This window comes from Hyaena hyaena, unplaced genomic scaffold, assembly GCF_003009895.1.
Source record: "Hyaena hyaena isolate Hyena2069 unplaced genomic scaffold, ASM300989v1 scaffold_86, whole genome shotgun sequence".
In the NCBI taxonomy this organism is placed as follows: Eukaryota; Metazoa; Chordata; class Mammalia; order Carnivora; family Hyaenidae; genus Hyaena; species Hyaena hyaena.
In genome coordinates, this window is record NW_024080721.1 from 2407425 (window position 1) to 2423532 (window position 16108).

General features: G+C 37.5%; 1 protein-coding gene across 1 annotated transcript in view; it reads right to left on the reverse strand.

The window, feature by feature from the left end:
• The window catches only part of PSMD1 (proteasome 26S subunit, non-ATPase 1), a 101841-nt gene that overhangs the window by 12804 nt on the left and 72929 nt on the right, over positions 1 to 16108 (reverse strand). The window contains exons 18-20 of the mRNA XM_039234555.1: positions 14091 to 14207; positions 6694 to 6796; positions 916 to 1085 (exon numbers count right to left, since the gene is read on the reverse strand). Coding sequence (XP_039090486.1) covers positions 916 to 1085; positions 6694 to 6796; positions 14091 to 14207 — 390 coding nt within the window. The remainder of the gene's footprint in view (positions 1 to 915; positions 1086 to 6693; positions 6797 to 14090; positions 14208 to 16108) is intronic.

A 16108-nucleotide genomic window follows, 5' to 3' on the forward strand; every position in this document is an offset into this window, starting at 1 on the left:
TTTTGTAGAAGGAAAAAAAAAAGTCAACTGGATGAAATAATCTTTATCAGCCGTTTTCTGGTCCCAAATTTTTCCACTTTAAAAATTTAATAGAACATTTTAACATAAGTGATGACCAGATGTAAGAGCTATTTGAAGGTCAAAAGGCCTCTGAGAAGATGGAAGAACAAGAAAGTGAATCATCAGGCCACAGGACTAGGAAAGCCCTAAGCACAAACCCCATTAAGAAAAAAAACAAACGATGTGATGACAAGGGATGTATCACTTTCAGTCCTTGACTTATGTGACCAGTTTCTCCCTGTCAGATTCCTTGGCTCCTCATTGTTGGTCTTGTTTTCTGCCACTACCAGAGACATCCTCCTACTTTGCTTTTCCCTTTAGTAACAATCCTTTCTTCCATCAAATACTCTGGCGTCATACAACTCTGAAACGTGGCCCTGCCTCAAAGCCTCACTCCTTATTAAGACTCAGTTCAGGTCCCCTTTCTTCCTTGCCCAGATTATTGCAATAGCATTCATTGTAACGGATTTCCAAGGATACCAGAATGAGGGTTCTAGAGTGCAAACCTCATCATGTCCTTTATCTGTATGAAATCTTTCAATGGCTCTCAGAGAACTTCAGTATTAAATAAAATTGGTAAGAGTGATCTATAAAACCTTTTCATATTTTTGTATTTGCCTCCTCACTTACTAGTTCCTCTCAAATGATTCACTCAAGATTCACCCATGGCTACACAGTTAGTAAGGAGACTTGATTTTCAAAACTTCCATCGACACACTCCACTCAACAAGGTGATGACTCAATTTGAAGGGTGAAAAATACTGGTGAGATGCTAATTTATCTTTAAAATTTCATGAAAATCCTTGTGAGTGGGTGGTTAGGTAGGATATAATGGGGAAAGTCTTACAAACATACCTTTAAGTCCTTGTTAAGGCCAATGACACAGGTAGGGGTATAAGCCAACGACAGGAAGTGTGAAAGAGGAAACCAGAACCAGAACTGGGTAAAGACAAGGACGCCGACTACAGAAGGCATATGGGTGTGCCCAGTCCTGGACTGCAAGGAGATTGTGACATTATGACCACCTGTCGAAAAAGAGAGAAACATGAACATGAAACCAGAAGGGCCATAATAAAGATTTCTAAGCACTGAACTAGGGAAGCATTTGGTGATTATTTTAAGCATACGGTTCATAAAATATAATACGGAGTAGCTGGAGTTAGTCAGCCAGTGAACTACTGAGGGTCTCCAAAACCAGAAGTGCTATGTTTTAACTGGACTCAGTAAATCTAGACCTTCTTTCTGTATAAGTAGGCATTTTCCAAAAACTAAGCCTAAAGGATATCAAAACTGAATGCTAAATACCAAAAAAAATTTTTTTTAAATGTTTGTTTATTATTGAGAGACAGAGAGAGAGAGAGACAGAGTGTGAGCAGGGAAGGGGCAGAGAAGACACAGAATTTGAACCAGGCTCCAGGCTCTGAGCTGTCAGCACAGAGCCTGATGTTGGGATCGAACCCACAAACCATGAGATCATGACCTGAGTCAAAGTTGGACGCTTAACTGACTGAGACACCCAGGTTCCCTGCTGAATTAAATATTAATCTATATTATTCACTGGGGCTTTTAATGCTAACAAAAAGTAAAATTTCAGTACACATATTTGCAAACAATAGCTAAGAGGCAGATATTGTTTGTTTACTTTTTCTCTTTCTGCTTTAGTTATGTCTGATTGTAGACAGCCCCAACATTTTAACTAGCCTTGTGACTTTGGACAAATCACTTTACTTCTAAAAGTCTCTTTTCCCATTGGCAAAATGAAGGTTTGAACTTGAGCACTTGAACTAGAATACTACCACTAACAAAAGAAAAATTTTAATCTCTAATCCTTGATTCAAATGAAAATTTTTTGAGGACACACAATATGTGAAACAACAAAATCAGAGCTAATTCTATACAATCAGAAGTTTGGGCTGTTGAGGGTGTATGGCACAAAGCCTGTCCTGTTCACCCATTTCTTGCCACATCCCCTAGACTATCCCTTCAAGGAATGCAGAGAAACATGGTTTGAAAACTAGTGAACAAGAGCTAAGATCCAACCATCAGTTAGACAGATGGATCCTTGGTGAGCCCTTGAAAGGCTGAGATTCTAGAAGGCTAATAGGGACTGCAAAGTTGAAAGCCTTTAGGAACCAGTCAGGCAAACAAGTAAGAAAACTTGGACTGGAAGCAATGGGAAACTGAGGCAACTGGAAAGTTCATGTCATATTTAGAAAGGACATGTTACCAAGTGTCCAGGGTCACTAGGTAATTTTATTTTTAAAAGCAGATTAGAATCTGGATTTTGTCCAATATTTTGCACATTTGTTAGGCATGCAAAACAAAAACATTTGTTTAAGTATGATTAGGCTCACAGGCTGCTGTGTTGAAGCCTCTAGTCTATATAAAGTATTAGTGCTGGACCCCAGAACTTTGAGACCCCAATCTCTTCCCTACTCAACATAATATAGCTTATAAATGGTGCTTTTCTTGGCCTAGTCACCATCCTAATTTGAATTCCAATTCTGAATCCCTACTGCTCACATTTCACTTTTTTTTTTTTTAAGATTTTATTTTTAAGTAATCTCTATACCCAACACAGGCTCGAACTTACTACCCAAGTTCAAGAGTCACATGCTCCTCCAACTGAGCCAGCCAGGTGCCCCATACATTTCACTTCTTTAAACCTCAGTCTCTCAGATGCCTCCAAATTAGAGTCAGGAAGTAAGTATTAGTTTTACTAAAAACTAAAAAGCACTTTAATTTTTTGTAAGAATCAGGGTTCTATTGTTCAACCAAATAACCTAGATTTTATCTGGAAAAAAAAATTCAGGTATACTTTGTTTTTCCAACAGGAATGAGTTATATACATTTACTGTCTGCTTATATTCTTCCCTACTCAACCTCCACCATTCACTGATTGCTTACAATATATATTGAGAATTCTGAACAAAATATTGAAAGAGATCCCAAGGAGCCTCTAGTTTAGTGGGGAAGACAGATAACTAGATAATTAGGCCAGAGCAGATAAGCATTAGGATAGACACCAGGGCCCTAGTGAGAACATACAGCTAAGCATGGCACCTAACCTAACATGAGGCTGGGCAGGGTAGAGGAGAGGGGAAGGCTTCCTAAAGAATACAGTATTTAAGTTTTGAAGCTGAATTCCCTTTTATTTCAAAGAAACCCATTTTCTTCAGACTTAGAAATTAAACTAGCTTTCTGTTCTAACAGTTGGAGATTTATTACAAAACAAGAAAGAGTTTGTCTTATTGATAGTGTTTACACAGTTTTATAAACTTCAATCATAAACCTTCATCTTTGGCTTTTCTCCCTAAAGAGACCAAATCATTGAGTGAATTCTCATAAACTTCAACTTCAGTCATTCCTTTGAAGTTGCCCTCCAGATTTTCTCCATTACCATGAACTTCTGAGAGCCAGACTACTGGACTACACATTTTTTTCTAATGCAGTCTCAGTCCAGTTGGTAGGAGGACAGGATGCTGACAAAGTGGAAAGGGGTGACAGAATAATTATGCTTGTAACAGTGAACACGACATTACAGAACCTTTACATACTAAATAACACTTAAGTAAGGCAAAAAACAATTATAAATAAAAAGAGAAATGCAAAAAAGCATCAAAACTTGACTGGTCCACAACAATTCAAAGAAATATTCACAAAAGGAAGTGAAAGGAGAAAGGTCTGAAGTATAAGGAAGAAGGGAGAGAAAGGACTTCCAGTAAAGCTAGCTAAATAAAGCGGAAACAGCGAATTATCCTCCCCTTGTTATTTGTTTTTAATTTGAGAGAGAGAGAGAGAGGGTAAAAGTGGGGGAAAGGGACAGAGGGATGGGAGGAGGAGCAGGGGAGGGAAAGAGCAAGAGAGGGAGACAGAGTGTGAGAGATGCGAGCAAGAGAGAATCTTAAGCAGGCTCTTCGCTGAGCATGGAGCTTGACATGGGGCTTGATCCCACGACCCTAGGATCATGACTTGAGCTGAAATCAAGAGTCAGCCACTCAACCGACTAAGCTACCCAGGCACCCTTATTCTCCCCTAATCTTTTTTTTTTGTAATGTTTATTTTTGAGAGAGAGAGCAAGCGCAAGCACAAGGGAGGGAAGGCAGAGAGAGAGGCAGACACAGAATTCAAAACAGGCTCCAGGCTCTGTGCTGTCAGTTCTGAGCCTGATGCAGGGCTCAAACTCACGAATGGCGAGACCATAACCTGAGCCAAAGTTGGAGGCTTAACCCGACTGGGCCACTCAGGTGCCTCATATTCTCCCCTAATTCTTAGCAAATAACACATACAGCAGGAACTGGAAAAAAACTGTAGTAGTTCTGAATGAACAAGTAAAGGGTTGTAAAGTACAAACTTCAAAAACTAGCAGCTAGAAACTAAAATATTATGGAGTAGTAAAATGTTACTCCTAAATCCTATTTAAAAACCAATTATCCAAAGTAGCTAATCTCAAATGGCTACATCTTGCATGATCCCAACTATACAATACTCTAGACACAGGAAAATAAAACTACAGAGACAGTAAAAAGATCAGTGGTTGCCAGGGATTGTGGGGAAGGAGGGAGAGATGAAAAGGTGGCACAGAGGATTTTTAGGGCAGTGAAACTATTGCCTATAATGTAATGGCAGATATACATTTATGCATTTGTTTAAAACTCATAGAAAGTGAACCTGAATGTGGAATGCCTGGGTGGCTCAGTCGGTTAAGCGTCAGACTCTTCATTTCACCTCAGGTCATGATCCCAGGTTTGTGGGATTGAGCCCCATGTCAGGCTGTGTCCTGAGAATGGAGTCTGCTTGGGGTTCTCTGCCTTTCTCTCTCTCTGACCCTCTCCCCACCTTGTGCACTCTTTCTCTCTAAAAATAAAAAAAAAAAAATGGAAGTGAATCCAAATGTAAACTAGGGATGACAAAATCCAGCCAATTAAGGGTCAAGCCTGACTTGGGTCAAGCCTGACTTGAAGCAGTAACTAAAGAAATGGTGATGAGTACTGAATTCATTCAAATATGGAAGTAAGACTAAACTGTGAGAATTACAATTTCACAAGAGAATGTAAATGTTTTAAACCCATGACAATTTTAAAAATATAAAAATATTAGAAGGCGGTAAAGAATAAGGAAGGAGAAATTATGACATATCAATATCTGTATTGTTCATATATGGGAGAGAACTGACACCATTGAGAACTGAAATGTTTTACTAAACTATCAAATATTTTCCTTATTTATATATAGCTACAAAGAACTGTTTTAAATTAAAAAGAGAGACAAATTGTACCTTCACCACTAAAAATTTAAGCAACAAACTCTTTTTGGAAAATGAAAACAAAACAAAACCCCCCACGTGACAATGGATTAAAAGAGAAGACTATTTGTCTCAAACATTTAGAAAAAAAAGCTAACATGGGGCGCCTGGGTGGCTTAGTCGGTTAAGCGTCCGACTTTCGCTTAGGTCATGATCTCGCGGTTTGTGGGTTCGAGCCCCGCGTCGGGCTCTGTGCTGACTGCCAGCTCAGAGCTTGGAGCCTGTTTCAGTCTGTGACTCCCTCACTCTCTGACCCTCCCCTGCTCACGCTGTCTCTCTCTCTCAGAAATAAGTAAACCATTAAAAAAAAAAAAAACATTAAAAAAAAAAAAAAGCTAACACCCTGAGAAAAGAGAGAAAAAGGCAAATAAAAGATTTCAGCAAAATGAAAGAAGTTAGGGAGGAAAAAAATAACATCAGCAAAGAAACAAAAAGAAATCTCTGGCAAATATAATCAAGAAAACAATCTCAGCAAGTAGAAAACCTGGAAACATTAAAAAACCTTTGAAGATATAAAAAGACTAACTTCTTTTTCCGATCTCCTACAGAAATATACATGCATTTCTAGTTGACCAATACAAGAATGACTGCAGTAAGCATGGCTGAGAGTATTTTCATTAGAAGATATACAGATGGCTAATAAATTTGAGAAAATGTTCACTGAATAATAGAACTGTTATGAAAATCCTGAGATACTATCAGCTTTCAAATTAGCAAAGATCCAAGATACTTAAAGCACACCCTTCTATCTTGGAAGGGTAGCCTCTCTCTGACATCAATCATAATATAGTGAAGAGTGTGAATTCAGGAGCCAGGTGGCAGTTATACTATGTATTTATTAGGTAATATTCCATACATCCTATTTTAATATGATTTGGCTGCTAGAATTTGTCTAAAATCTCATTTTTTTTCCTCAAAATGTTTCCAATGTCCACTTGTTTAAAACTGATAACTACTAAGAAAATTAGAGAAAAAAAATCAATAATCACTGAGCACTTTATTAAGAGATAAGTACTGTTTTAATAACTACACGGATTTTTAACCCTCCCAACACCACAAGGTAGACTTTACAAGACAAGAAAATAAACATGAGGGAAACTTTTCAAGGTTATATACCTAGTACTATAAAGGGCATGGGACTCAAATCCTAATAGTCTTCACGCTTAACAACTCTACTAAATTATTTCTATGAACTCCAGGTTCCACATTTTCTCCAGGAATAATTTCCCCCAGACTCAAGTTCTACTATGCCATATAGTTAGAGCAGGTAGTTACTTCATTAGATTTAGTTTAAACAGATAAACACATCTGGAAGATTTAACATTTACCTGCATCCAGTATGCCCTGGGCCAAAATAGCGCCAAACTTGGCCATGACATCATCATGTTTATCATTGATAACTTTGGAATACAGCTGTCTGAACTGATTCACCTGTATGAACAAGAAAAAGAACTACAGTCAAATTCTATACATTCACGGTATCATTTCAGAACAGGGAATACATTGCTCAAACTGCAATGAAATTTGAGTTCTGAATTTTACAACATTCAAAAAGAGAGAGAGATAAACCAGACTTGAAAGCAGAAAAGTTCCATGGCTGAAATCATGGGTGTTATGACTTTTCTGGTGTAGGAGAGCCAGTTCTGTTTTCCATCCTCATTCCACAGTGGATGATTCACACTCATGGGAATGCTGAATGCGATTTCATATCGCACCACTATTAGTCAGCAGGCTTAAACAGTTCAAGCAACACTGAGAACTTCATTGTACTGTGAATCACAGCTATTTGCTTACCATCACCATTACAGATTTCCTAGCAGGCACAATCTTTCAATTCTAGCTTCAAATAAACTACCCTTTACTGAGCTTGTGTGAGGTATATTTTGGTGTATATGCACATAAAGATTTTCATTATGCACACATAATAATTTTTTTGAGAACATGTCAAGATAACGAGTCTCATCAAAAAAACCCCACCAAAATAGAACATGTGCTAACTTGGGATGGGATACCTGGTAATTTTTGCTTGTTTCTTTACTCTTTTCTGTATTTTCTAAAATTAATACATATTACTTTTACAATTAAAAAAGAAAATTTATAAAATAAATATTATCAATGTATTTGTGATTACTTTAAATCTGTTTGGGTGACAATAAGGGAACACTCTTTTATGCTTCTTCCAGGTCTTACTACACTTCTGTTTTCCCGCCAGTGCATTGTAAGTGGTAGGCACTCAGGAAGTCTGTTCGTTCAAGAAGCACATAATCAGGGAGCTCCCCAAATCTGCCAAAAGCAGAAAATACTGAATTTGTGTTTCTTAATATAATGACTTTATCTGCATTACATATTCTTTCACAATCTCTTCCCTTCTTCACTTGACTTGTCTTAGAGGCCACAATGTGATATAGTGCAGGGTAATCTAGAATCAGACAACCCTGGCTTAGAAATATCTCTGCTCCAATACGCTGTTTGGATAAGTTACTTAGCTTTTATGAGTTTCGGTTTCTTTACCCCTACAGGGATTAGAGCACCTACCTTACACAGCTGCTGTTAGGACTACATGATGTAAATATATATGAAATGTAATGTGTAAAAGGCATTTTATACTTCAATAGCATGGCAATCCTACCATACTAGGGCAGAATCCTACCATTCCCCCTTGACTATGATCTCTGCAACCTAATACTGCTAACAAAATAATATTCCTTAAACACGGTTCTCATTTTTTATTCATAGACAGCAACAAAGGGTGATGGTAAAAACAATGAACTCACTCTGCCCCTACTTAGCATCTAACCATTAGTGAGCCACTTCTCTCGGTCTTTCTCTTAACTATAAAACCCAGCATGACTGGATCATTGTAAAATTCCCTTCTAGTTTTACAGATCCTAAGGTTTGATGCTTTTACTCTGGTTCAACAGGTCAAATTCCTTTGATTCTGAACTTATTTTAGATGAACACTTACATTACCTTATATAGGATGGAAATTTTATGTGCTAAAGGTTTATGAAATATGTCATGAACTTATAAAAAGAAACACTGGACAAAGCACTGTATGTACATTATGAGGAAGAATTTAAATACAAAACTACACCCAAAACAATAGGAAAACATTCAGTGAAACTGAAAGATGGATAAAAAAAAAAATCATAATAGGTTATCCAATTACTATTAAGTAGACTAGTTAAAGAGCAACTTTTTATCATTTAAACATTTTTCCCTTCACATTTTATTACTTATGCAGCAGTAACTTAATTCTCATGTTTATGATTCTTCAGAAATCCTTATTATTTTGGGGCGCCTGGGTGGCTCAGTCAGTTGAGTGTCCGACTCTTGATTTCCGCTCAGGTCATAGTCTTGCAGTTCATGAGTTGATGCCCCATGTGAGGCTCCATGCTGACAGTGTGGAGTCTGCTTGGGATTCTCTTTCCCTCCTTCTCTCTGCCTCTCTCCTGCTCTCTCTGTCTCTCAAGATAAATAAACTTTTAAAAAATCTTTAAAAAATTATTTTAGTAAGTTAGGATAGTTATCTTAAATTTGAAAGGCAAGTTTGAGATCATGTACTCCCTCTATTTACAGATGTGAAACTGAAGACAGGTGAAATGCCTGGTTTGCTTGTAATCACAAAAAACTAACTGCAATCATGGCTAGGATCATGATTTCCTGATTTAAATTCACTGTTATGTATAGTATGGCACCCCCATATAAAGTAGAATTCGCAGGAGAAAATCATATTTATTTCCCATTTTATCTTATGATAGTCTCACAGAAAAAATTAAATTCTAGGCAATTTTGTGATCCATGCTTTCCACTGTACATGATTATCTAAAAATCTATCTTTTCCAAATTCATGCATTTTTAATATTCATCATATTTTTAACTCTATCTTACACTGATGGGGGAAAAAATCACTCTCAGAAAAAAAATGAGAAGGTAATAAAGTTCTTTGGGGTCATTTCTATTGGTACTTATCACCTGGGAATGTTTCCTCTCAATTTTCTTCTATTTTCCTGGATACAGAAATAAAGCAGCACATTGGGAATAAGTTTTAAAGTTCTTTTTCTTTCCTCTTTCTATGAGATTTTTGTCTACTTTTATGAGTTAAACTACAGGTCTATAACTCCTTCCATGAAATCCTTGAGGCCAGATGAATTTTGGAATTCAGAAAAACAGCATGGTATATATACCATACATTATGTAATACTCTCAATGGAGCATGGGGGCAATAACCTATAATCAAACAAATTAATATTTTAAAAGCAGCCAAATGACTGAATATTAACACTACATTGGATAAAGGCAATAGATGAGTTCATATTAGGTCAAGTTTTGCAGCCAATGGTTCCTTAAAAATTTTTTAAATTTTTATGTTTTTGAGAGAACAAAATAGTGCGTGAGTGGGGAAGAGGGAGGGGCAGACAGAGAGAGAGAGAGAGAGAGAGAGAGAGAGAGAGGTAGGGACAGAATCCCAAGCACTTAGGCTCCATGCTCACTGGGAAACCCGATGCAAGGCTTGACCCCACCACTGTGAGACCATGAGCTGAGTCAAAATCAAGAGTTGGATGCTTAACTCACTGAGCCACCCACATGACCCCAAACTGAGTCCTTAAAAATAAACAAACTTCTTTTCAATTTTTAGAGCTTTCTGGATTTTGGAATTGCAGATAAAGGGCCATGAGCTTGTATAATTTCTTTGTGGCTAGTCCCAAATCTCTATCTTCACTTTTTTTCCTATGCTCTCATCTTATTTCCAGCTGACTTTCATCTCAAATTCTACATGCTTAAAACAAAAATAATCTTTATTCTCCTTTCAAGATATTGTCAATGCTATCATGATTTCTCCATTATCAATATGCAAATGATGATTTTAGCTCCTTTCGTAATTTTATGAGTATTATTTTTTATGGTAGTTACTTGCAACCCTTTCTTTATACTACCAATGACACTAGAGTCCAAGTTCCTACCTAAGGTGATAGTATGGTAATATATATTATTATTTATAAATGTGTTATGCTGTAAACTATCACCGTATAATACAAAATTTCCTTCTTAATTTCTTCCTATAGAAGTTCAAAATTTCTCCATAGAAATACTTCTAGGTTACCATGATACCTCACAAAACCTGATCAAGCGTGGTCAAACATGATCCTACTGCCAGAAGAGTACTTGTCAGTGGTGGGAGAAGCTTCCCTACAGCAGGTAACCTCAGGCCAGGGGATATCAGGCCAAGAGGAGCATCAGAAGTTTTATTCCTATACTGTAATATTTTTATCTATGTATGATAATTATGTACATGTTCAAAAATGCTAAAGATAGATTTCATTTAATAAGGAAAATAAAAGATAGATCCTCCATAAAGAGTTGGGTTCCTGAGAGAAAACAGTTCCAAGAACCTATAAAAGCACATTATTCTAGTTAAATAGTTCTGAATCTGGCGTAAGGGCTTTCGAAATTGGGTTTGTAATCACCCAGGGGTGTATGCATGTTCCTGGGTCTATGTTGGTTAGAGTGAGTGAGTAAAAAGCTGGCAGAAGAAAAGCAAAGATGCACTGGAATTACTTAAACTGAAAGCACAGTGTATGGAACTAAGCATTAAGACCGCATTTTGTAAAAGGATGTGATGCATATCATGATTACATAAAATATTTCCTTTGGAACAACCCATTGTGCATTTCACAAACTATCAGAAATGTCCCTTTTGGATTCCTTTGAGGAGCGGTTATAGTTTGATGAAATTAGCACTTGATCTCTATTTTACTTCCATTTTATTTCATGCACAGTTTTCAATCTTGTGACTGCGACTCATAGTCTTGAGAACTTCTCTTCAAGCTTGTTAGCAGCTTGTTCTTTTCAGCAAAATGTCACATACCACTCCAAAAGAATCTCAAGTTGTCTTGTTAGCAATTATCAGATACAAGAGAAATGATATAAAGGACAGTCCACAAAAGTCTTTACTGCATGCTTAATAGCAGGAAACAATGAAATAGAACTTAAATTTTAAGAAGTCATGAGCTGAGTAACAGTTTCCCTCTAAGAAACAACGTTTCCTGAAAGCTGGAACTTTATACTGTCATACACAGCTTTGCTTATGTACATACATAGTTGGCAGGGTATACATTTGACTTTCCCCGTGGAGTTTACATTAATGGCAAACGCTACCAGCTATAACTGCATGTCAACATTCTTAATCAATACTCAGGATTCTGATACAATCTGAAGATGGAAGTGTGCCCCATGTATTTACTTGGTTCAACAGGATTTTATGGAATGATTAAAAAATACTAATTAAATTCTGTTATTTGTTCACTTTTTCTAAATGTGAGAAAGTTTTATTTATTAGAATAAACAGTTGAATATTTTTTCAAACCACAGAGCCTATATCCTACCCCATCCCATTGCAAAGGACTCTGTCATTGTTGGTGCAGAGTTTACGATTGAAAAGTCAACAAAATCCTATAGCAGAGGATGGAAAGACAGGAAAACATTTGTCCTGTTCACAATACAGATAACATGAAAGCAACATGCAAGGTCAAAGTGAATAAATATCTATATATTACTGTTAGGGGAGGTGCATTCCATGCTCTAAACTTCCTTCTTTAATGACATTACTCAATTGGATAACTTCTGGCTGATAAAGCTCAGAAGATCAAAAACAGAAATAAAAGCCGCAAAAGCTATTCATATTATAACTGCTATATTTAAAAACAAAAACCAAAAAGAAATGCAGATTCTCTGAAAAGATGTTTATGTTCTTCTTCTTTCTTTTTAACGTTTATTTATTTTTGAGACAGAAAGAGACAAAGCATGAGCTGGGGAGGGGCAGAGAGAGAGGGAGACACAGAATCTGAAACAGGCTCCAGGCTCTGAGCTGTCAGCACAGAGCCCAACTCGGGGCTTGAACCCACAGACCGCAAGATCATGATCGAGAGCTGAAGTCGGATGCTTAACCGACTGAGCCACACAGGTGCCCCAAGATGTTTATGTTCTAAAAGATATAATATATGAATATATTATTAAAACAGAATGAGAAGGTGGATTCTATTTTTGCAATAATATAATTTTTGGACATCTTACAAATTATTCTGAGAGAGAGAGAGAGAGAGAGCGCGCGGGCAGCACTGGATAAATGAAATAAAAATTGACAGCAAATGCTTAGAAATGGAAATCTATTAAACAAAGTTTCATAAAATGAGAATGAATTATCAGTGAGTTTTGGACATTCTTCTCTTCTCTACCCTCCCCATCAATCTACTTTGCTGAAAATGAGGATTTGTTCTACATTTGCCAGATAAGGCAGAAGAGAGTACGCCAGTGGTTTTTCCAGCTGTCACTTTTTTGACTGTTTCTCAAACAGAAGCAAAATCAATACAAAACTATTAAATGCCTTAATTTCAAGTTAAGAATGAAAAGATCTGAAATTATTGCATAAGCTGTACACAATTAAATAGCAAACATGATATAAATTTAAGTACACGTGAATAAGATCTACATATTTTGTTTCTGAACAAAATGAGAAGTTTTAGCTGAGTTGCCAATTTGCATTAGGTATTATACTCTAACATGACGTCTACGGGATTGTTGCAAGTAAATTTTAAAAGAGACATCTCTGTGAGGGGAGTCATCTACAGGGTTTATATGAGAACTGGACTACAGGATATGTGAAGGGGATTTCTGTGGGTCTTTCCCCCTTACTCCAAGCCTAAAGACGGGCTTCAGAGGGACCACTTAGAGAGCTAAAATGAAGAGTGGTCACTGTGCACTGACATCTGACATGAAAAATAGGAGGCATGAGCTATTGACTGAGGCTCTAGCAGGGAGAGAGAAGGAAGAAGAGCAAGGAGAAGACAACAGACAGAAGGGAAAATGAGGGGGCAGGTGAAATTGCACCACAAGCCATACTTCCAGCTACAAGGGCAAAATATATAGGACTATCTATGTGAACAAAAGGGGTCAAGAGGGGAAAAAAGGTTGTCCTGGAGCTATGTGAAATAATTCTGCCCAAAAGATCACCCAGGAGGACAGTAACATTCTTAGAGAGTCTGGATGTATTCATTTTCTTTTCTTTACCTTTTTTTTTTTTTTTAAAGTTTATTTATTTTGAGAGACAGAGAGACAGTGAGCAGGGGAGGGGCAGAGAGAGGGAGAGACAGAATCCCAAGGAGGCTCTGCGCTGTCAGCACAGAGCCCAACGTGGGGCTTGATCTCACAAACTATGAGATCATGATCTGAGCCAAAATCAAGAGTCAGATGCTTAACTGACTATGCCAGCCAGGTGCCTCTGGATGTACTCGTTTTCTAAAGTGAGACTGTATATTCCACAGAAAGTGAATGTTAAGGCTTTTTATTACCGTAGAAAAATGGATCAAAAAGTCATGGACCCTCTGAGTTTGTATCCTGTATCAGAGGAACAAATTATCCTACTAAATACATTTTAAAAGGACAGCAGGAGGCAAAAATTAAAGTTCATTTTAATGATTTCATCAATCTGTAAGTTCTAATTTTCAAGTATGGCTATACCGCTGAATTCACAAACTGACTACATATTTGTAAAAAAGGCATTTAAGGAATATTGCATATTTAAAGTTTCCCCATTCTCATACTTTTTTACTTCCTGTGAGTTCAGTGTTCACTGTATTTGAGTTAAACATATTCTTAAAAGAAGATAAGTTACTAAAGAAAAGTCTGTACCAGCTCTCTTCTACATACAGTTTTTCTGTTTGCTCACCTTTGGACAAGTGATTTCCGTCTGCTGGATCATGATGAGAGCTGAAGCTATCAGAGCTCCTTGCCTCACATAGTTCACAGGGTCATTTGTCATCGGTTCTAGCAAATTAATTGCTTCCTGAAAGCATTAAAAAAAAAACTTTAAATAAAGCTAGTATTGCTGAATTTTCAAATTAGTTACTGTCATTTTTAGTCAGTATTTTCATCTAACATTGTAATAAGTTCATTAAAGACTACCTGCAACTGAGTATGCGTTAAATTTCAATATAATTGAATGTAAGTGAAAGGGAAGCTTACAGAACACAAATGCTCCTATTGTGAAGTAAAAGAAGTCAAAAACAAAGTAACAGGAAGCAAGATTAATGTCTGATAAACACCTATTATTTTCCAAGCAAAGCAGTATTTTATATGTGTTATCCTATATAGTTCTATTAATCCCCAAACAAACAAAATACAACATAAACCAATCATTATAAAGAAACAGAGTAAGAAAGGTTACAAAATTTGCCTAAAGTCATAGAAGTAGAGAACTCAGGCCAGTCTGACCTGAAAACCTGGATTAAGTAACCAACTTCTTTCAAATACTAGGGTAAGATAATGTTTTTGATAATTTTATAAGACCTACCTAAAAATTATAGTGATATTTACCAGGATTTCCCTAATATTATATTCTTCAGAATAATCAGTCCTACGAAAAAAGGATTCCTCGGTGAAATAAGTTTGGGAGTTCCTGTGTACTATATTATCACCCCTCTTGGGGCGCCTGGGTGGCTTAGTCGGTTGGGCGTCCGGCTTTCGCTTAGGTCATGATCCCGTGGTTCGTGGGCTCGAGCCCCGCGTCGGGCTCTGTGCTGACTGCCAGCTCAGAGCCTGGAGCCTGTTTCAGTCTGTGACTCCCTCTCTCTCTGACCCTCCCCTGCTCACGCTGTCTCTCTCTCTCTCTCCTAGAAATAAATAAACATTAAAAAAGAAAAAAAACTATATATTATCACCCCTCTTGCAGATTCAAAAAATATATATAGCTTATCAAATGCTCTACGAATGTACATATCCTAGCAAAAGCTCCAAAAAGGATTTTAATTTTTAATTTTTATTTTTTTTTACTAATAGTTTACTGTCAAATTGGTTTCCATACAACACCCAGTGCTCATCCCCACAAGTGCCCTCCTCCATGCCTATCTCCCCCCTCCCCGACACATCCATCAGTCCTGTTTGTTTCTCAGCATTCAAGAGTCTCTCATGGTTTGCCTCTCTCCCTTTCCCCCACCATTTCCCCCCTTCTTCTCCCCCATGGTCCTCTGTTAAGTTCCTCCTAATCCTCCTATACGTGCAAACATATGATATTTGTCCTTCTCTGCCTGACTTATTTCGCTCAGCACAACACCCTCAAGGTCCATCCATATTGCTATACATGGTCAGATTTCATTGTTTCTCATTGCCATGTAGTATTCCATGGTGTAGATAAACCACATCTTCTTGATCCATTCGTCCGTTGATGGACACTTAGGCTCTTTCCATGTTTTAGCTATTGTGGAGAGTCCTGCTATGAACATTGGGGTACATGTGCTCCTGTGCCTCAGCATTTCTATATCCCTTGGGTAAATTCCTAGCAGTGCTATTGCTGGGTCATAGGGGAGTTCTATTGTTAGTTTCCTGAGGAACCACCACACTGTTTTCCAGAGGGGCTGCACCAGTTTGCATTCCCACCAACAGGGTAGGAGGGTGTCCGTTTCTCCACATCCTCGCCAGCATCTAGAGCTCTCTAATTTGCTCATTTTAGCCACTCTGACTGGCATGACGTGGTATCTCAGTGTGGTTTTGATTTGTATTTCCCTGATGAGGAGGGATGCTGAGCATCGTTTCATGTGTCTGTTGGCCATCTGGATGTCCACTTTGGAGAAGTGTCTGTTCATATCTTCTGCCCATTTCTTCACTGGGTTGTTTGTTTTTCGGGCGTGTAGTTTGGTGAGTTCCTTATAGATTCTGGATATCAACCCTTTATCTGATATGTCATTTGCA